This window comes from Lithobates pipiens, unplaced genomic scaffold, assembly GCF_037356315.1.
Source record: "Lithobates pipiens isolate NorthernLeopardFrog02 unplaced genomic scaffold, aLitPip1_a1.2 Scaffold_8, whole genome shotgun sequence".
Taxonomy (NCBI): Eukaryota; Metazoa; Chordata; class Amphibia; order Anura; family Ranidae; genus Lithobates; species Lithobates pipiens.
Genome location: NW_027507903.1, coordinates 546,987,549 through 547,010,870, shown reverse-complemented (window position 1 = coordinate 547,010,870; position 23,322 = coordinate 546,987,549). Strand labels below are relative to the sequence as shown.

The following is a 23,322-nucleotide window of genomic DNA, read 5'->3' as shown; positions in this document are numbered from 1 at the left end:
TGAGGACATCACGGAGCTGGTGGATGTTAGAGACCTTGCTCTCCTTTACCTTCCACTTGAGGATGCCCCCTGGATACATGTTTGGCCGATCTATCACCATAACCCTCAGAATCTTTAGCAAGGCAGTGGTCGCCTTGGCGGTATGTTTGAGGTTGTTATCATGTGTGAATACTGCCCTGCAACCCAGTCTCCTAAGGGAGGGCGATCATGCTCTGCTTCAGCATGTCACAGTACATGTTGGCATTCACGGTTCCCTCAGTGAACTGTAGCTCCCCAGTGCCGGCAGCACTCATGCAGCCCCAGACCATGACACTCCCACCACCATGTTTGACTGTAGGCAAGACACACTTGTTTTTGTATTCCTCACCTGGCTGCCACAACACACGCTTGGCACCATCTGAACCGATTAAGTTTATCTTGGTCTCATCAGACCAGAGGACATGGTTCCAGTAACCCATGTCCTTAGTCTGCTTGTCTTCAGCAAACTGTTTGTGAGCTTTCTTGTGCATTATCTTTAAAAGAAGCTCCCTTCTGGGACAACAGCCATGCAGACCAATTTGATGCAGTGTGCGGCGTATGGTCTGAGCACTGACAGGTTGACCCCCCACCCCTTCAACCTCTGCAGCAATGCTGGCAGCACTCATATGTCTATTTCCCAAAGACAACCTCTGGATTTGATGCTTGGCACGTGCACGAAACTTCTTTGGTCGACCATGGCGAGGCCTGTTCTGAGTGGAACCTGTCCTGTTCAACCGCTGTATTGTCTTGGCCACTGTGTTGCAGCTCAGTTTCAAGGTCTTGACAATCTTCTTATAGTCTAGGCCAGTGATGGCGAACCTTGGCACCCCAGATGTTTTGGAACTACATTTCCCATGATGCTCATGCACTCTGCAGTGTAGTTGAGCATCATGGGAAATGTAGTTCCAAAACATCTGGAGTGCCAAGGTTCGCCACCACTGGTCTAGGCCATCTTTATGTACAGCAACAATTTTTTTTCTGATCCTCAGAGAATTCTTTGCCATGAGGTGCCATGTTCAACTTCCAGTGACCAGTATGAGAGAGTGAGAGCGATAACACCAAATTTAACACACCTGCTCCCCATTCACACCTGAAACCTTATAACACTAATTCACTGTCACCGTGTAAGCAGCCTTATATAGTGTGAGGCGTGAACTTAGTCCCTCTGAGCCATGATTGGTCAAAAGCACCCAGTTTCTGGACAATTATGGCTCTCTTAGCAGAGTGCGCTGTGATTGGCCAAAGCATGCAGGTCAGGGGGGGCATGCTTTGGCCAATCATACACAGCGCTCTAATTTTCAGCAAATGTCCCATAATGTTCACTGTTCAGCGAATGTGCAAACACCCGATGTTCATGTCGAACTTATATTCAACCTGAACATCAAGCTCATCCCTAACTGGTGCAAATGTTTTATGCTCCTGTGAGTTGGCTGCAGAAATATCAATATATAGAGAGATTTTGGCAAACGGTTCCGGGAGAGTACGCATGGATCTCTCATGGCAGCTCTTATAATGTGTTCCTTGGCTTGAAAAAAATGGACTCGGTCTAGAATGTCCCTAGGGAGGGATGCTGGCAGTGAAGTGGCTTGTGAATTCTATGGGCCCGGTCAATCAGCAAATCCTGTGCTGTGAGTGACGGTATGATTTTGTGGAACAGTTGGTGTAGATACGAAACTATCGCAGCAGGAGTGATAGCTTCTGGGACTCCCCTGATTTTTATTTGTTTTGCCTGGAGCAATCCTCCAGGTTGGCAACTTTCATCCAGAGTTGCTGTGTAGCTTCAGAGTGTTCATCTTGGATGTCTACTACAGTATTATGAGCTGTGGTGGCTTCTGATAAGTGTTGTTCAATGTGCTCTGTACGTTCCTTCAGGAAATCAATCCTGGTATGCAAGTGGGTAATGGAGGCTCTAAATTCTTTCTGCATGTCATCTTGTAAGGAGAGCAACATTGCTTTCAGAGAGTGTTCTGAAGCAGGATTGTCAGAGGCTGTGAAACTGCCAGTAATTGTGTAGCGAGAGCATCATCTGTGGGACTACTGGTCACAGCGCCATGTTGTTTTTTCACAGGAGGAGGTTTGGTGGGGGAGTGAGCTGGAGACATGGCTGATCTTTTACCTCTCCTTGGGGCTGGGTTCACACCACAGCGATGCGGGAACGCCGCGAATCCACTGCGTTTTCCCGCATCGCATTACTCCCGCCGGCAGTTCACACTGCCCTATGCGAACGGCTGGGAGTGTCAATGATATGTTAATGACACCCCCAGATCCGTCCGCATATCCCAGTGCGATCTGCCGACTCTCACAGGAATCGGATCGCATGGTGTGAACACCCATGCGATCCGATTCTGTTGCGGACCAAAAATGGTCCCGTGCGAGTTTGCTACGGGAGCGATGCGAATTCAGCCATACTATCTGTATGGCTGAACTCGCATCGCTACGGAGATCGGATGTGATTTGCACTGCAGTGCGGTGCGAATCACATCCGGATCTCCCCCCGCAGCAGTGTGAACCCGGCCTGGGAGACATATCTGGGGGGAGCTGCTGCTCATGAGTCTCCTCCATGTCTGAGTCTGAGTCCATCTGGGGCTGGAGGCTGAGTGTGCCAGGATACATGTAGTAATCCAGGAGCCGACGCAATCCTCTAGGCTGGTTTCACTTGCGGGACATAATCCGGAGGCTTACGCTTTATGGGACTCACTTTCTCAGAAGGAGAAGTGCACAAAAGGGCTGCTGGATAGAGATGGTCTTGCAGTTCGCCCGGCGGTCGGTTTGCGGCGAATTTTGCGTGTTCGCGATTCGCCAAACCGGCGGACTTCTGGCGCTGTTCGCCCGGCGGACATATGCGTTTACATTGTGAAAGAACTTTGACCCATGATGACACATCCATCATGGGGTACAGGACAGCCAATTGAGACATTTCGGCACATGGACAATTGGACATTCCCCCTACCTTATAAAGAGACCTGATCTGGTGGCCATTTTACATTCTGTCTTTTGCCAGTGTAGGGAAAGGTTGCTGTGTGGAGCAGGGACAGACTGTAGTGACACAAATCGCTAGCTATTAGGTCCACAAAAGTCCTTTTAAGGACTGGTATAGGTGTACAGTATATAGGGTTCTGGTGCACTGCTGTGCTGGTGATTGCTGAGTGCACTGCTGACTTATTCTGCAGCTGTCTTTTGTCAGTGTAGAGACAGGACGCTGTGTGGAGCAGGGACAGTCAGTTTAATCACTAGCAATTACTATTAGGTCCACAAAGGTCCTTTTAAGGACTGGTATAGGTGTACAGTATATAGGGTGCTGGTGATTGCTGAGTGCACTGCTGCCCAATTCTGCAGCTGTCTTTTGTCAGTGTAGGGACTGAGGGACAGTCTGCAAATCACTAGCTACTAGGTCCACAAAGGTCCTTTTAACCAGTTGCCGACCGCCGCACGCCGATGTACGTCGGTACAATGGCACGGGCAGGCATAAGGACATACATGTACGTCCCTTGCCTCCCGCGGGTCGGGGGCCCGATCGGGCCCCCGCCCGGTGCCTGCGGCGGTCGGTATTCGTACGGGAGCGATCCCGGACGAGGGGACGGCCATTCATTCATGGCCACCCCCTCGCGATCGCTCCCGACGAATAGAAATCCCCGGTGACATCACTTCCTCTCCTGTAATGTAAACACAGGAGAGGAAGTGATGTATTCTCTCCTCCGTGTCGGTATTTTTCGTTCCGACACGGAGGAGAGCGGATCAGTAAGTTGCACCAACACTCTACACACACAGTAGAACATGCCAGGCACACTCACACCCCCCCTTTACCCCCCGATCACCCCCCCAATTACCCCTGCCCCCCAGTCACAGTGACACCAATGTCATTTTTTTTTTTTTTTTTTTTTTTTTTGCATTGGTGTCATTTGTGACTGTAATAACTGTTAGGGCAGTTAGAGTTAGCCCCCTTTAGTTCTAATGTACCCCCCTAACCCCCCCCAATAAAGGTTTAACCCCGTGATCACCCCCCGTCGCCAGTGTCACTAAGGCTGGGTTCACATTGCAGCGGTTTATGAGAACGAATGTGATTCGCACCGCACTGCAGTGCAAATCACATCCGATCTCTGTGCGATTCGAGTTCAGCCATTCGCCGCACCCGCCGCACCCGCCACACCCGCCGCACCCGCCGCAAATTCGCACGGGACCCTTTTTTTGGCCCGCAGCAGAATCGGATCGCATGGGTGTTCACACCATGCGATCCGAGTTTGCAGATCGCACTGCGATATGCGAACTGATCTGGGGGTGTCAGTAACATTTCACTGACACTCCCAGCAGTTCGCATAGGGCAGTGTGAACTGCCGCCGGGAGGCATGCGATGCGGGAACCCGCCGCGCATTCGTGGCGTTCCCGCATCGCTCCAGTGTGAACCCAGCCTAATAAGCGATCGTTTTTCTGATCGCTGTATTAGTGTCACAGGTGACGCTAGTTAGGCAGGTAGGTATTTAGGTTCGCTGCAGCTTTTTATAGCGCCAGGGACCCCCATATACTACCGCATAAAGCCCCCTAATTGCCCCCTAGTTAACCCTTTCACCAGTGATCACCATATAACTGTTACAGGTGACGCTGGTTGGTTAGTTATTTTTTTATAGTTTCAGGGCACCCGCCATTTATTACCTAGTCTCACTAGTGTACCCCTAAATTTAGGGGTGTCTACTTTCCAAAATGGGGTCATTTGGGGGGGGTTTGTGCCATCTTGGCATTTTATGGCCTTCAAAACTGTAACGCCCTTAGAAAGCCTGAAGGCGGTGCTTGGTTTTCGGGGCCCCGTACGCGGCTAGGCTCCCAAAAAGTCCCACATATGTGGTATCCTCGTACTCAGGAGAAGCAGCAGAATTTATTTTGGGGTGTCATTTCACATATGCCCATGGCATGCATGAGCAATATATCATTTAGTGACAACTTTGTTAAAAAAAAAAAAAAAAAAAAAAAGTTTGTAATTTTCCCGCAACTTGTGGCAAAATATAAAATATTCCATGAACTCAACATGCCTCTCAGCAAATAGCTTGGGGTGTCTACTTTCTAAAATGGGGTCATTTGTGGGGGTTTTGTGCCATCTTGGCATTTTATGGCCTTCAAAACTGTAATAGGTAGTGAGAAGTGAACTCAAAAATTTACGCCCTTAGAAAGCCTGAAGGCGGTGCTTGGTTTTCGGGGCCCCGTACGCGGCTAGGCTCCCAAAAAGTCCCACATATGTGGTATCCCCATACTCAGGAGAAGCAGCAGAATTTATTTTGGGGTGTCATTTCACATACGCCCATAGCATGTGTGAGCAATATATCATTTAGTGACAACTTTGTGTAAAAAAAAAAAAAAAAAATTTTTTTTGTCATTATTCAATCGCTTGAGGCAAAAAAATAAAATATTCAATGGGCTCAACATGCCTCTTATCAATTTCCTTAGGGGGTCTACTTTCCAAAATGGGGTCATTTGGGGGGGTTTTGTACTGCCCTGCCATTTTAGCACCTCAAGAAATGAGATAGGCAGTCGTAAACTAAAAGCTGCGTAAATTCCAGAAAACGTACCTTAGTTTGTAGATGTGACAACTTTTGCGCAAACCAATAAATATACAATTATTGACTTTTTTTTTACCAAAGACATGTGGCTGAATACATTTTGGCCTAAATGTATGACTAAAATTGAGTTTATTGGATTTTTCTAATAACAAAAAGTAGAAAATATCATTTTTTTTCAAAATTTGCGGTCTTTTTACGTTTATATCGCAAAAAATAAAAATCGCAGAGGCAATCAAATACCATCAAAAGAAAGCTCTATTTGTGGGAAGAAAAGGACGCAAATTTTGTTTGGGTACAACATTGCATGACCGCGCAATTACCAGTTAAAGCAGCGCAGTGCCAAAGTGTAAAAAGACCTCTGGTCATTTACCAGCGAAATGGTCCGGTCTGAAAGTGGTTAAGGACTGGTACAGGTGTATAATATATAGGGTTGTGGTGCACTGCTGCTGACTGCTGTGCTGCTGATTGCTGCCCATTTCTTCAGCTGTCTTTTATCAGTGTAGGGACTGAGGGACAGTCTGCAAATCACTAGCTACTAGGTCCACAAAGGTCCTTTTAAGGACTGGTATAGGTGTAGAATATATAGGTTTGTGGTGCACTGCTGCTGACTGCTGTGCTGCTGATTGCTGCCCGATTCTGCAGCTGTCTTTTATCAGTGTAGGGACTGAGGGACAGTGTCTATCATGGTGCTGGTGCTCGCTATCATGGTGCTGGTGTCAGTGCTCTCTATGACGGTGCTGGTGTCAGTGCTCTCTATCACGGTGCTGATCTCAGTGCTCTTTATCACGGTGCTGGTGTGGTGTCAGTGCTCTCTATCTCGGTGCTGGTGTCAGTGCTCTCTATCACTGTGCTGGTGTCAATGCTCTCTATCACGGTTCGGGTGATCATCTCCTGCACCATCTTCATAGCCTGCCCTGACCTTTCCTCTCCTCCATGGCCTTCATGCGCTCCTGAATTGTCAAAATTTCACAAATAAAAAAAGAATGCTTGTCGTTGTGGATCCCAGATTCACTGAATACTTTTATGTCAGTGTCCATGTGGTGGGACTATGTGTGCACATCTAGTAAGTATTTTGTGGCTGAAAATATGACCTGTAGGTTTTTAAGGTTCACCTGCCATTAAAGTCAATAGGGCCCGCCGCGAACTTTGCAGTTCACAAACTTTTGGCTGCGTTCGCGAAATGTCCCGTCGGAAGTTCGTCCATCACTACTGCTGGATGGCACTGAGAGTAGCTGTGAAGGAGTGGAGCTCAGTGATTATGCGGCCATCTTCTTCTGCAGCAGGCCACGCCCCCTCCCCACACCTATTTTTTCATGGATTTTCATCTATATTACCGGGAGCCAGCAATACATTACAGCTGCGAGCAATTTTAAATGTTATTTTGCTGTACTGTAAAACACATCAGACAGATGTTCCACTTTACAGGCAGACTAAGGAGAACCCCCAGGCATGATATTTAAAGGAATATTTCATTATTTTATTGTTTTATTGTTTCACTTTAAGCATTAATAAAATCACTGCTACTGAAAAAACAACCGTTTTAAGAACTTTATTTTGCATTGATACATGTCCCCTGGGACAGTACCCAGGTCCCCATACACTTTTTATGGCAATGACTTGCATATACGGTAAGCTTTTAAAATGAGAACTTTTGATTTTTCATGTTCGTGACCCATATACTTTAATGGGGTTTGCATGTTTGCACACATTTTTTGCCTGTTCGCATGTTCTGGTGCGAACTGAACCAGGGGGTGTTCGGCCCATCCCTAGTCAAGTGCCTGAATGAGAAAAAAAGAGTGTATGGCCAGTTTCACAGTCTGTCAAGGAGTGGTAATGCTATTATCCAAAAGAGACATAGGGAACAGAGAGTATTTTTTTTTTTGAAGATCAGAAAGAAGGCTGACATGTTTTAGAGATCTATGTCCACTTCTTTAGGGCTTATTAACAAACATAATTAATTATACAAGTTAGGGTTATGCTTTTAAGTTAACCCATGCCCCAACAGCCCATACTCACCTTTCCTCTGTCTATTCTTTTGGGAGTGCATAAAACAGTTTACACAAGGCTCGGGAGTCTCCCTATGGGGCAGCGCTGGTACTTGATGACTAGCCCAGCGCTGTCACCAGTAGTGAATCCCATGTTCTTCATTATGCAGCGGTATCAGGTATTTTCTTAGATCACAACACTTCCAAAACACTTCCAAAACAGCCGTGGAGGAGGGAAGAAAAAAATAAGTGCTACTAAGGCCCCTTTCACACTGGGGCAGTTTTCAGGTGCTACAGCGCTAAAAATAGCGACTGTGTAGCGCCTGAAAAAAACGGCCCCTTTCACACTAGAGCGGTGCGCTGGCAGGACGGTGAAAAAAGTCCTGCTAGCCGCATCTTTAGAGAGGTGAAGGAACGGTGTATTTACTGCTCCTAAACCCCTCCTACCCATTGAAATCAATGGGGCAGCGCGGCTATACCCTTTTTACCCGGCTTTTAACCCTTTTTCACCCCCCTATTGGCTGCATACCGCCGCTAAAGCGACGGTAAAGCGCCGCTACAAATAGCGGTGCTTTACTGCCGATGCCCGCACCGCCTCAGTGTGAAAGGGGCCTAAGGGAGGAAAGGGTTTAATGAAAACCTGTTGCTTTGTCCTGCATTGGCAAAGCAAATGTTTGTTTTAAGGCTAGAGGATATATTTAAAGAGGAACTGTACTGTGGAATCTGTACCCAAAAAAAGGCAAGTAGAGGGCAAAGGACTAGTCACCAGTATTACTTATGATCCTTCTGCAGGCTATTACTAACTTATCAGTGAAAATAGCAGTCATAGGTAGCAGTGCCTTAGATCTCACACTGCAGATATACAGCTATGAGGCTGTAGGCACAGAAGTACCTAGGCACACTCACATACCAGGAAGTGCACTGCTATTTTTCAGGAGGCATTCAAGACAAACAGTACATTTTCAGGGGACTGATTAGGCACAATTAACATTTCTAAATGTTCCCTATATTATAGCAAATCTTTTCTATTCCAGCTTCGCTTGTCCGCATCTAAAATTGTATTTTAATTATTGCAGCTTGCTATTTCTTTGCAATCTAGACATCAAATAATGTTTAACTGAATATTTATAATTTTCTAGGACTGGCTTTCTTACCTGCTAGCATTTCATACCTACTATGTACTAACCTGTTTGGGACGCTGTCTCATAAGATGGGAAGGTGAGACAAACATACTCTACTGAAACCCCAGCTTTTTATTTAACTGAATAAGGTGACAATCTTTTATTTTTATTTCTTCTTCATTTTTTTTAGGTGGCTATGTACACTTGTTGGTATGCTTGTGGTTGGAGTTAGCCTTCTTTGTGTGAGTACAATTTGGTAATTTTGCAGAATAATGATGGTGAACTTTTAACATATATATTATTGAAATGATACACCAATACCAGATTGACTTTGAACTTGCAAAGCTATTTTGCCCTTACAAACCACTAAGGCTCCAATCACACTTGTAAAACTCCAACGTTGCACCGACTTTGGAGTACAACTTTGGATAGGTGCAACATGAATATGACTTTGGCTTTGACCAGTGATAATGGAAAAATGTTTCATCGTAAAATATTCAGATATAACTTTCATGCAACCTGTCAGGGTGAACATTGAAGTCTATGGCCCTCAGGTTACATGAAAGTTGAACCAAAGTAGTGCATGAACTACTTTGAAGTTGCTGCAACTTTAAGTCTCGCATATATGAATGGTTATCATTGGAAAAAATAGGGAAACAACTTGTCATGCAACTTTGATGCCCAAAGTTGCATGACAAACTGCACAAGTGTGAATGGAGTCTAAATAACAATTGTATCTAAAATATACAATATTGTTAGTTACCATTATCAGGAAGCTGATACGGAGAAATATTGTGCGACTGACGCTAGAGTGAGTTCATGCAGATAAGAAGTAGCTGAAAGAGTATGGAGAAGATCAACAACACCAAAATGGAAACAAAAAAAACAAGAAAAAAAACGCAAGATGAAAACAGCAGTGTGTGCTTTAGCAAACCAAATGTTACCATATCTTAGAACCTTCCCAACCTGGTGCATAGTCAACTCTTCAAGGCAGCAACAGCCCCCTGTGTTGTTTACAGCCTGGATGCAGAAATCTCCTAAGATGTCATCTATGCCTGCATAGTCTTTACTGTACTTATGCACTGAGGTAGGGGGTTCTAGGTTAGATTAGCTTGGGGAGGCTGTTTTAGCAAACATGTAGGTTGTACCCATACACTGTATAAAGACATCCCACAATTTAATTTAACCAATTAATTGTCTACCTTTTTACATTTTACCACGAGACATAATTCTCAAATACTCCAACATCTAGCAAACTTAAAGGTCATTAAAGATTTTCAACTTTATCCTTTTATGTACCAGGCCTTGTTACATCCTGATGCTCTTCCATGTTTCAGGTTCCACTCGCTGTCAATATTTATGGCCTCATTGGTCCCAATGCTGGAATTGGCGTTGCCCTTGGAATGGTGGACGCATCTATTATGCCCATCATGGGACAGTTAGTTGATTTGCGCCACACCTCCGTCTATGGCGGGATATATGCCATCTCCGATATTGCTCTGTGCCTGGGCTTTGCAGTGGGTAAGAAAATGGTTGTTATTTTTAATACATATAAAACTCATGATATTATATAAAAGTTTCTGCTGCTGACGATCATCTTCCTGTATATAATTGAATACGACATACAATATGCAAAAGATACGTAGGGCCAAATAACAATCAACAGGCTGATCTCTAGCCAGATATAGAGTCAAATTAATGCAGCTCTGTAATTAATACATCATGAAATGTATATATTTTTTTTTTAATCCAAGCAGTGTAAGCACCTAAATTTGACCTGGTATCAGCCACCTGCAGTCCATGTAGACCAGGGCTAGAGTGTGAAAGGGAGAAATAGTGAAAGGACCAATCAGTTCATGTGTTGACATAAAGCATGTTGGCAGGTGCAGTTAGCTTGCCTGCTACTAGATGGCATTATTGTCATTATGTTATGGTAAAGTAAAAGTTGTAATCAGGTGTTAGGTCCCCTTTTTGTGAAGTTCCTCTTTAGTGATGTCATGGGTAGAGCTAATGCCCATATAAATGCCAACTGTCGGTGGAGCCAGTTGAGAGCTGACATCACCACTGCTAAGATATATTCTTCTACAGAGCTGATCTAAAGAATTCCCAGGCATGGTGGTACAGGAATGGTAGGAAAAACTATAGTCTCCCTGTCTCCCCTGACCTTTTTCTGCAGTTCCTGTGAGTGTGTGAGGCCTTGGGTGTGTGAGGCCTTGAAGACCCAGACATTGTCCTCTGATATGAGTAATGATAGGAGCCTGGGAATTTGTAGGTCATCTGGGAGTGTGCCTGCCTGGTCAAAGCTATAGAACAGACAATGGGGAAAGACTGGTATACAGAAGAACCTTGTTCCCCCTGACTCTCAGCTGCGGATATTAACCACTATAATACAGGGCACTTATACCTCCTTCCTGCCCAGGCCAATTTTCCGCTTTCAGCGCTATCGCATTTTGAATGACTAATGCGTGGTCATGCAACACTGTATAAAAAACAAAATTTTTATATTTTTTTTCCCCACAAATAGAGCTTTCTTTTGATGGTATTTGAGCACCACTGGGTTTTTTAGCACTGATGGGCACTGATATGCCGCACTGATAGGCCGCACTGATAGGTGGCACTGATATGCGGCACTGATGAGGTGGCACTGATCTGCAGCACTGATTGGCACTGATATGCAGCACTGATGGGCACTTATAGGTGGCACTGATGGGGAATGATGGGCACTGATATATGGCACTGATAGGCAGCACTGATAGGCATTACTGTTGGGCACCGATTGTGATCCTTGATGGGCACTGATTTGCATCCCTGGTGGGGCATGAGTGCGCATCTCTGGTGGGTCTGCACTGATCAATGCACCAACCACCCCCCATCAGGAGAGCCACTGATTGGCTCTCCTCTACCTGCACCTTGTCAGCGCAAATAGAGAAAAAGCAAAAAAATGTCACTTCCTCATTACGATGTGATCAGCTGTGATTGGACACAGCTGATCACATGTTAAAGAGCCTACGTCATAGGCTCTTTACCAAGATCGAAGATGCAGTGTGTCAGAGCAGCTTATACTGCTGGACGTCATATGACGCCCAGTCAGGATAACTTTACCACTTTGCAGCCGTCATTCTGCTATATGGCAGGCAGGAAGTAGTTAAAGTGGTTGTAAACCCCATTCATGAAATTTGAACTAAGCAAATATATCTGCAGTGTTTACTTGTCTCTCTCCAAAGCTCTAAGTGTTGTTTTTCTCTGGTGCTTCATTCCTCTATTATCAGCATAATTATTATTAATATTATTATTATTATACAAGATTTAGATAGCGCCGCCAGTTTGCACAGTACTTTACAACATTAGGGCAGACAGTACAATTACAATACAATTCAATACAGGAAGAATCAGGCGGCCCTGCTCATTAGAGCTTACAATCTAGGAGAGAGGGTCAAGTGATACGAAAGGGTAATAACTGTGGGGGATGAGCTGATAAATAAAATAAAAGTGCAGTTGTTAGTTAGAGGCAGGGTAGGCTTCTCTGAAGAGAAAAGTTTTCAGGGATCCTTTAAAAGTAGATAGATTTGGAGATAGTCTGACAGATTGGGGTACAGTATTCCAGAGGATGGGAGAGGCTCGGGAGACATTCTGGAAGCAAATATGGGAGGAGATGATGAGGGAGCTAGAGAGCAGAGAGGTCTTGGGAGGAATGAAGAGGACGATTAGGTTGGTATTTTGAGACTAGGCTAGTGATGTAGCTGGGGGCAGAGTTTTGGATGGGTTTGTAACTTAATGTTAGTATTTTGAATTTAATTTGGAGGGTGAGTGGCAGCCAATGGAGGGATTGGCAAAGAGGGGTAGCAGACGTTGAGTGGTTTGTAAGGTGGATTAGTCTGGCAGCAGCATGCATGATGGACTGAAGGGGGAATAGTCTATTTAAAGGTAAGCCAATGAGGAAGGAGTTGCAGTAGTTGAGGCAAAAGATAATCAGGGAGTGAATCAGGTGCTTTGTGGTTTCATTGGTAAGGAAGGGACGTAGTTTGGAAATGTTGCAGAGGCTGAGGCGGCAAGCTTTGGAAAGGGATTGGATGTGGGGCCAAAAGGAGAGTTCAGAGTCCAAGATAACACCTATCACCCTGGCATGTGGGGATGGGTTGATAGTTGTGCCATTGCTCTCGATAGAGAAGTTAGTTGAAGAGGCACGTGAGGGAGGAAATATTATGAGCTTGGTTTTGGACAGGTTGAGTTTGAGGAAGTAGTGTGACATCCAGACATATATGTCTGTTAGTAAGCTAGTGATGCGTAAGGAGACTGATGAAGTGACTTGATGGATGGAGAGATAGATTTGGGTTGAAATTATATCGAAATTATATGAAAAATATATTTCATATATTATATAAAATAGAACATAACATAACTTTGGGGGACCCCGACGGAGAAGGGAAAAGGAGAGGAGGAAATAGAATTGTAAGTGACACTGAAGGTGCGCTGGGATAGGTAGGATGAGAGCCACTGAAGAGCGCAGTCACAGAGACCAAGGGAGTAAAAATTTTTGAGGTGGAGGGGGTGGTCAGCCTTATCAAAGGCAGCCAAAAGGTCCAGAAGTAGGAGTACAGAATAGTGTCCGTTGGTTTTTGCAGTTAGTAAGTCATTTGCGAGTTTTAGAAGAGCAGTTTCTGTGGAGTGTTGAGGGCAAAATCCAGACTGAAGGGGATCAAGAAGGTTATTCTTTATGAGGTGATCACTCAGTTGGTTGTAGACTAGGCGTTCAAGGAGTTTGGAGGAAAAGGGGAGCAAGGAGATAGGGCATAGATTGTTAAGATTGATAGAGTCCAAGGATGGCTTTTTACATATGGGGGTGACCAGTGCATGTTGTAGAGCATTGGGGAAGATGCCAGCAGAGAGGGAATATTTGAAGATGTGGGTTAGGGAGTATAGGATAGAGTCAGAAGGTGACCGTAGTATTTGAGAGAGAATAGGGTCCAGGGAACAGGAGGTTAGGTGGGCAAGGAGTTTAGCAACTTTGTCTATTATAGCAAGTTTGAATAAGGGGAGTGCCAATTGTACCTGTTCACATGGGATGTTAACTGGGGGAGATACCTGTAGAGTGGAGATTTCATCACAAATTGTATCAATCTTATTTTTGAAGTGATTACCAATCTCCTGGGCAGTGAGTGAGTTAATGGGGGGAGGCAGTGGAGGACTAAGTGGAAAGTTGAAGGTAGAGAAAAGTTTACGGGGACTGGATGAGAAGGTGTTAATGAGAGAGGTAAAATAGGTCTGCTTGGCAGTGTGGAGGCAAGAATTGTATTTTTGGAGGGCAGATTTGTATTGATTGAAATCTTTGAAAGACTTAGGCCGCGTACACACGGGCAGATTGTCTGCCCAACTAAGTTCGTCAGACAATCCGACAGACAGTCCGTTCAAAATTTGAATGAACGGACTTGACCACACACGATGAGCAGACAGTCCGCTGAAAGCGTGCGTGATGACGTGTACAGCACGTACGACGGGACTAGAAAAACGACGTCCTATACACTGCAATGCAACCTTCGGCCGTGTAAATCCTTTCTGAGCATGCGCCATACTTAGTCCGTCCAACTTGCCTACACAAGAGCGGACTGTCCGCTGAAACCAAGTTTGGACGGACAAAACCATGTTTGAACGGACAAAATTACGGAAATTCCGTAAGACTTTGTTCGTCAGACAGTCCGCTGAAAAAGTCCGCTGAAGCCCACACACGAGCGGATTGTCCGCTGAAACACGGTTCAGCGGACTAAGTTGGACAGACAATCCGCCCGTGTGTACGCGGCCTTAGTCTTATGCCACAGATGGCTATATTTTTTGAGATTTCTGGTTTCATCTGTTTGCCAGGGTTGTAGGAGTCGAGGCCTGAATCTGTGTGTAGTGGATGGCAGCAAGCTCATCCAGGATGGAGGACAGGGATTTATTGTAGACAGAAGTGGATAGGTTGGTGCAGGACAGGGGTGAGATTTTGTCATAGAGGTGGTCAGTAGCCGAATAGAGGAGAGAAGGGTTGAAGTGGCAAAGGTTTCTACGGGTGATGGTTAGGCAATTGGAGGGAAAGGTAGTGGAAGACAGGGAGAGAGAGAAACTAATAAGGTGGTGATCAGAGAGAGGAAAAGGATTATTGGAGAGGTTGCATGGAGCGCATAGGTAGGAGAATGGTGGTGAGTTTGTTGCAGACAGAGCAGGTGTTCCAGAGGGCACAGGAGTAGGGAAGGATGGTTTTGGGAAGAAGGGGAATGGAGACTAAATTGCGTAGATTGTGACCACTGCCAGAGGATGTGGGGTGATGGGTGTGCTGGGTACAGTTAAATAAGGGAGGCCCAGGGTTTGGGGATATATCTCCAGAGGTTAGGAGAAGCAGAAGAGTAATCCCGCGTACACACGATAGGAATTCTCGTCGGAAAAAGCTCTGATGGTTTTCCCGACGGAATTCCGACGGAATTCGGCTCAAGTTGTCTTGCCTACACACGGTCACATCAAATTCCGATCATTTATAACGCGGTGACGTACAACGCGTGCGACGTGACTAGAAAAAGGAAGTTCAATAGCCAGTAGCCAATAGCTTCTGTATCGTAGTTGAATCTGAGCCTGCGTGATTTTTTGGCGTGTCGGAATTGTATACACACGATCGGAATTACAGATAGAAAGTTTTTCTGTCAGCAAAATTGAGAACATGCTATCAATTTTCGGCTGGTGGAAATTCGGACAGCTAAATTCCGATGGAGCATACACACGTCGCATTTTTCGATGAAAAGCTCTCATCGGTCTTTTTCTGGCCGGACTTCCGAACGCGTGTACGTGGCATAAGGGAGGTAATATGAGTATACGATTTATTTGAGGGGACATGCTTCAGCGTCCCATGGCTTTTGTTAGCATGTGGGATTAGAGTTAGAAAGAGGTGATGAGTGCAGTAATAGGGAGAGAGGAGAAGTGAGGGTGATATGTACAGATTGTGGAGTGGAGAAGAGGGTTGAAGAAAAGAGAGTTTGAGGAGAGAGGCTGAAACTGTGAAAATGAGAGGTAAAGAGTGCATGTTTCAGAGAGGAAAGAGAGTTGATTTGGAAATGAGATTACCTGCAGTCTGGTGTTTTGTAAAGTAGTGTGCTTTGTGCAAATCGCTGAAGTGCAAGAGCGAAAGTGCCACTTATTTAAAGAACCCAACTTTTTTGGAAGAAACCCCTGTGTGTGCAACCCCTTCTTTTAACTTTTAATAACTTCTGACAAGTTTTCCGAAACGAGATAACATGAGCTAAAATTTTATGTTTGGGATGGAGCGTAGAGGGTGATAAGCAGCTTATCTATTCAGAATATAGCTCTGCATGTTTCTTTGTTCCCCTGCCTATGGGGAGGGGGTGTCCCTTTCCTCCAATCAACTTTCACACATTGTAAATGCAGTCTTCCCACCCACTCCTATGTAATGATGAAAGATTTTTAACACAATCTGCATTTTTCAAAGGGTGTAGAAAAGGGGAAGACTGCAGGTATACAAGTAAAACGTATGTAGGAGGATTTGTTTATCTGTGTACCATCTGAGGCTGTTCATTTCAATGGGTATATATGAGGGTTTACAACCACTTTAACCACTTTCCGACCATATACTGTGTATATACGGTGGCTCTCCTGCACAAGATCACGTACCTAGTATGTGAGCCTGCACTTCTGGGTCTGGGTTGTGCGTGCCAAAGGCAGAACGCTCCCGTTGTGATTAGACACACGAGGGCTGATCGGCAGGTACGGGGGACTCAGTGTCCGTCGGCACTCACCGATGCTTAAAGAACACAGGCAGAATGGCGATCTGCTTATGTAAAGAAGGTAGATTGCCATTCTGTCACTACAGAAGACATGGATCCTGTGTCTCTGCTAAGCAAGGGCACCAATCCATGACTTCTAGTACAAGCACCTCCCCCAAGATATTAACCACTTCCCACCTGGCCAATGCACATATACGGCCGGGTGGGAGCCGTCTACTTCTGATAGGACGTTCAGGAACATCCTTCAGAAGGAGCGGGATTGCGCGTGCGCGTGCCCGCGCAGCGGCGCGATCCCGATGTGCTCGTGTCACCTGGACACGGCACATCTCAGATCGGCAGGAGGGCTCTGTGATTGGCCCTCCTGATCACATGACGGCCGTGTCCAATCAAGGCCGTCATGTGATGTAAACAAACAGCCGGTTGCTAGGCAATCAGCTCCTCCTCTCCTCACACAGAAGTCATCGCTGAGGAGAGGAGAGAAGATCGCTGCAGCGGGCTGATGATCAGTGAGTATGAGCTGTTTTTACAGCTTTTTACTAACTGATCACCAGTCTAGTGTAAACACACAACACACCACACAGTATAAACACAATGTCCCCACATATGTCCCCAAAACACAGATGCCCCCAAAACATATATGTCCCCAAATAATAAAAACACATGTCCCTAATAATAAAAACATGTCCCCCACATATGTCCCACTAAAATCACATGTCCCAATGATTATCTGCACACATATGTACGTGATCACCTGCACACATATGTACATGATCATTTGCGTACATATGTCCGTGATCACACAAACCAATTATTATACACTACACGGAATTTTTTTTACCATAAACATGTAGCAGAATACATTTTGGCTTAAATTTATGACAAAATTAGATTTTATTGGATTTCTTTTAAAATAGAAAAAAGAAAATATTGTTTTTTTTCTAAATTTCTGCTTTTTTTGCGCTTATATCGCAAAAAATAAAAAACGGAGTTGTGAATAAATAACACCAAAATAAAGCTCTATTTGTGCGAACAAAATAATAAAAATTTCATTTGGGTACAGTGTAGCGTGACCGCGCAATTGTCACTGAAAGCGCTAGAGCGATGAAAGCTGAAAATTGGGCTGGGAAGGAAGGGGGCGAAAGTGCCCTGTATTGTAGTGGTTAAAGCACATGTCAGGTACACATTTAACTCTTTGATCGCTCTGAGGCCGCGTACACACGCGCGGACTGTTCGCCCAACTTTGTCCGTCCAACAGTTTCGGCAAACAGTCCGCTCAAAATTAGCATGGACGGACATGCCCACACACGACGAACGAACAGTTTGCTGAAACCGTGCGCGATGACGTGAACGGCACGTACGATGGGACGAAAAATACGACGTCCTATACACTGCATTATAGCTTTCGGCGTGAAAATCCTTTCTGAGCATGCGCGCAACTTTGTTTGACGAACAAGCCTACACACGGGCGGACTGTTCGCTCAAACAAGGTTTCAGCGGACAGTTTTTCGGAATTTCCGAAAAACCTTGTCCGTCCAACTGTCCGCTGAAACTGTCCGCTGAAAGCCCACACACGAGCGGACTGTCCGCCCAAACACTGTTCAGCGGACAAAGTTGGGCGAACAGTCCGCCCGTGTGTACGCGGCCTTAAAGTTAACCCCTTCCCAGCCAGTGTCATTAGTAAAGTGACAGTGCATAATTTTTAGCATTAGTGTCACTGGTTCCCAAAAAGTGTCAGTGTCCCGACTGTCCACTGCAATACCGCAGCCCCGCTATAAGTCACTGATCGCCGCTCTTGCTAGTAAAAAAAGTAAATAAATAAATAAAAATAAAAACTTCCCATAGTTTGTAGACGCTATAACTTTTGCACAAACCAAACAATATATGCTTATTGGGATTTATTTTTACCATAAATATGTAACAGAATACATATTGGCTTAAATTGGTGATGAAATCCGATTTTTTTCTTTTTTTTATTGAATATGTTTTAGAGCAGAAAGTAACATTTTTTTTTTTCAAAATTGTCTTTTTTTGTTTATAGCGCAAAAAATAAAAATCGCAGAGGTGACCAAATGCTACCAAATGAAAATACTATTTGTGGAAAAAAAGGACACAAATTTTGTTTGGGTGCAGCGTTGCACGACCGTGCAATTGTCAGTTAAAGTAACGCAGTGCCATATCACAAAAAATTGCCTGGTCATATAGGGAGGTAAATCTTCCGGAGGTCAAGTGGTTAATGCTGTGGACTTAGGACACTTTCACAATAGAGTGGGGGTGAGTTGGCAGAAAAGCTCTGCTATTTTTAGCGGCACTTTACTGTCGTTTTAGCGGTGCTTTTCGGCCACTGACATGACGCTTTAACCCCCACTAGCCGCCGAAAAAGGGTTAAAAGAGCCCACAAAGTGCCGCTGCCGAAAATCGCTTTGCAGGCACTTGGGCAGCACTTTTTTTTCCTGTCCTGCAAGCGCACTGCTCCAGTGTGAAAGCACCCGGGCTTTCAAAAATGCTGATAGGATTGCAGGACCCTGAGTCAGAGAATTTTCTCTGCTAGCTACTTTGCTGCTTTTGTGGGTGGGATGGTGAGATTTCATCAGTAATGTGATTGTTGGGACCTCATGTTAAGCTAGGTCTGCTGAGTTAAATTAGCCTAGCATAGAAGTGCATAGTTGCCAACAGTCCCGATTTGCCTGGGACATTCACGGAAATCAGACCGATGTCTCATTGTAAGCGGGTCCTGGGCAAAATGCAGAAAAATAGGCTTTGTCACGGGCGTCGCTATGATGGTGCAGATCACACCTGGGCGACACCAATGGCGTAGCTGTCCCATGTGGCCCCCCTGTCATAGTGACTCATGCCCACGACTTACACTCCTTTCAGTATGCAGTCTTGTCCCGGCTCAGCTTGTGATTGGTGTGATCGGCTGTGGAGGGGCTGGGTGTCTTCTGTGCCTCATGAAGCTGCAGGACTGCCCTCTTCTGCACAGCCCGGAACAGCCCAGCTCTTAACCCCCCCTTCACCAAACCTATTTACCTCCTTCTTCTCCACCGCCCCAACTCTGCTCACCCCCCCCCCCTTCCTTCTTCATCCCCCAACCCTTACTTACATTCCCCATATAATACCACATTTTCCACTATGTAAGTGGTCTCAAACTCTATTTAACCACAGCCCCTTTAAAGTGGAAGTAAACCCATGGATTTAAACAGTTAAAAAAAAAGGCATGCCGGGAATGCTAACTGCACATTGGCTGTGCTCTCAGCCAAACTATCAAACCATCCAATGGCTGGTGTCATAACGAATCACATGTGCAGCACCATAGCAGTTGAAGATTAAACAGAGGCAAAGATGGCAGCTTCCTTGGCTGAAAACGATAGAGGAGTTTACTTCCACTTTAAGCCATGCCCAATGTTCAGCGTATTTAAACCACGCCCATTGTTTTGCAGGGCTGCATTTTTGGCTCAGGCTAGACCACACCTACAAATGATTGCCCCGTCCCTAATTAAAATAATAATTTGCCTACAGAAAAAAAGTGTCCATACAAAAAAATGTCAGAGTGTTGGCAACTATGCATATCATTTTTTACGTGACTGGCCGTCTCTCTCCTCTCCAGGTCTGACAGTAAAGCGGGCAGAGCCGAGAAACCCCCGCTGACGTCAACCTGGAGGAGAGGAGAGAGGCGGCCAGTCACGTGACTGCCGAGAGGTGCTATAAAATAAGGTATTTATTGGCTGTTTTTTTGGAAAAGACATACAGTGGGGCACAGCATTTATTATAACAGAGGGGATGGTAGCAACAACAATATCTTATGATAACAGAAGGAGGGGGTCACTGGTATGAGCTGACAGGCAGGGAGGGGAGGGAGGAGGAGGACACAAGAGAGCAGAGAGCAGGGCTGCGGATGCCATGGGCATGTAAACTGACTGCAGTGTCAGGGCTCAGCAGCCATGATACACCGTGGTCAATTTACAAGGGTGGGGGTATAGCCAGGCAGGATCAGCCAGGTATTTCAGGTGTTACAAGGGTCCCAATTACACAGCATAAGAACTGTGCTGTATAACATAAGGGAACAGGATAAATATTTTTTTTTTTAGGTTAACAAACACTTTAATGATATATGCTGCATTGCTCATGCACTAATAAGAAACTCTCTAAACTGAAATGGGAGATCTTAAATCCCAATTGGAAGATTTCCCTTCTGTTCCTGTTCCAAAGACACCTCACAGTTTGCCTTTTCCCCTACCTTAGTACTAGACTAAGAGGGTGATTCTACTCACCAGGTAAAAGACACCAATACATGATAAGTGGACTAAGGGCTGTTTTTAGTTTTGTGTGACATTTAAAGTGAAAGAAAAGTCTATTATTAAAATAGTTCCCTTCCCCCTCCTCCTACCTATCTTACCTACCCTGTATAAAAAAGGATCTGTATTTTTAATCAATTCCGGTCTGGTCATGTGATCCTGCAGCTCCAGCTCCCTTGCCCCAGTGAGCGTCTGCTGCATGGGAGAAGAGGAAATGTCAACAACTGGGCCATGTGAGCCTATGAGTGGCATCATGACCACAAATTCTTAGCCAATGAGGGCTCCCTTACAAAGAGGAGCCAGAGCTGCACGGGGGAAAGGAACATTTTTAAGAACAGTTAAGCTGTCCATATATGATTTGAATTTCGGCCCGTTAAGCAGGGACCAGCCAAGATTTAAACCATGTATGAACAGACTGATTGTACCAAAGTCAATCCATCAATCAACTTGGGTACAAGCAGCATGTCGGATTTTCGGTATGTGATTATTGCCAGCGGCTATAGCTGCTAGCAATAATGACTGTGGTCTCCTGGTGGAAACGGCTCCCAGCAATCCCCCCCCCCCCCCCCCATCCCCATGGGGAGAACACAATGGCTCCACAGAAGGGATTCCCCCATCAACACAGTCAGTGTTGATGAGGGAATTGAGCGTGTTTTCTTTCCTGCAACCAGCAGCGACTGGTGGTAATTTTTTTTTGGGGGGGGGGGCAGCAAACAGTGCAAACCACCACGGTCGGGTCGAGTTGGTCGGTGCACTTACTCCATCCCTGGCGGGCAATTACGGGCGGCTTTCTTGGCTCTACGCCACGGGTATCACAAACAGCTTACCCTTCCCCTGCTCGGCGTCTTCCGTTTCTTCCCTCTTCCTCGGCAGACAATCCGAACACATCTCCTTTCGGGCAATCATGAAACGTATCTCAGAGCCGTGCTTCTTGATTGGCAGAGAGGCGATTCAGTGTGAGAATAATGAATATTCATTCACCGTTCTAACATACCTGGGTGGGCTCTGAGTGCAATGCTTTGCGTCTGGAGTCCACCCTATCCTATTTGTCGTAAAGGAATATAATATGGCCCTCATGTATTTTGAAGCTCTAATTGGGGCTGCAAAACAAAATTTGTTAAATTATTTTTTTTTTTAAACTAGCCACTGAGAAATGGAGTACCTTGTTTATGTAAATGTACCTTGATGCATTGTCTGCAGGTGTTATATTTTATGGAATAAACTCACGCACTGATACATGTAAGATTAGAAATTCATACAAGCATTAAATAGGCTTCCATAATCTTTAGACGATTGCAATTTTAGGACCTTCGGGTGGAGGAGCCATTGCAAAGGCCATAGGATTTCCCTGGTTAATGGTCATCATTGGAATTTTAAATATCATCTATGCGCCTCTCTGTTTCTTTCTGCGCAATCCACCAGCTAGAGAAGAAAAACTGGTAAGGAGAGTCAAGATTTTTAATTTTACATCGTCTATTACAAAACCGCTTCTAATGAATTGTCTCAAATCTGTAGGCTATTATAAACCAGGAATGCTCCATGCAGACAAGGACTTATATGACTCAGAGTAATACTCCAGATCTGCCACTTTCTGACCACACCAGTGACGAGGAAGACAGTGTTATCCACAACAGAACCGGAAAGATACCCCATTGACCAGTTTTACAACAAGAGTGGTAATGGAGTGCATATAGAAACCTGCAGACTGTTACTTTTCCAACAGCAATCCTCATTGGTCAGCACTGTGGAAAAACAAATTGGATATTAGAATATTATGTCATGTCCTGAAGAATATAATGCAACCATCACAGAGATCCTTCTCTCCCTGGCACCACCCGGACAGAAGTCTTCTATGTATCTCCATCCACTCCTGCCTTGATTACAGCCAGTACAGCCAGGCCGCACCAATCCACATTTAGGGTTTATGCTATCATAGACATTTGTTAATGATGGCACCATTTCCTGCACACTCTGTGGCTTTTCTCCTCACTCATGTTATGTGATTATTATTACGTTGTGAAGTGCTATGAAAGATCATGGCACTATATAAAAGATGATAGCAGCAACAATAATAACCACTAAAATTAAAGCAGTTTATAGTATGTTATGGAAATCTTCATGCTACATGGACTATGTATGGTCCATCAATCGACAACCAGAAGGAACAGAGATGAACTGTCCATTGCCAATTCTTGTAATTTCCCATGTAAATCCCATTCTACCAGTTCTGCTGCCCCAGTTCTGTTCCATCATGTATGATGTATCATGTTGATTTAGGAAATAATATTCATGCTCCCTAAGGTTCCTTTCACATAGGCGTCATAATTTCAATCACATCTGATGTCTACAGATTCATGTTAAATCAGTTTACATTAGTTTGCACTTCAATTAAGTTAACTTTAAAGAGGAACTTCACCAAAAAGGGGAAGTCATGCTCTTCTACCTCCTCCCCCCTCCTCTGGATTTTTGTTTTTGTTTTTGAGAGCAGGTAACTAGTTTTAGTAGGTACCTGCTACCTACCAAAATATTGCAGCTTACCACTCAGATATCCTAACAACCTCCTTAGCAATATACAGGGCTTGAGCGAACACATGTCC

The 23,322-nt window shown here is 45.0% G+C and overlaps 1 protein-coding gene across 1 annotated transcript in view; it reads left to right on the top strand.

Moving 5' to 3' along the window:
• Positions 1-22,827, top strand: part of SLC18A1 (solute carrier family 18 member A1) — a 78,801-nt gene extending 55,974 nt beyond the window's left edge. The window contains exons 11-15 of the mRNA XM_077469796.1: positions 8,689-8,767; positions 8,861-8,912; positions 10,008-10,191; positions 22,031-22,164; positions 22,241-22,827. Of these exons, the coding sequence (XP_077325922.1) occupies positions 8,689-8,767; positions 8,861-8,912; positions 10,008-10,191; positions 22,031-22,164; positions 22,241-22,381 (590 nt within the window). The 3' untranslated portion in view covers positions 22,382-22,827. The remainder of the gene's footprint in view (positions 1-8,688; positions 8,768-8,860; positions 8,913-10,007; positions 10,192-22,030; positions 22,165-22,240) is intronic.
• The last annotated feature ends 495 nt before the right edge of the window (positions 22,828-23,322 follow it).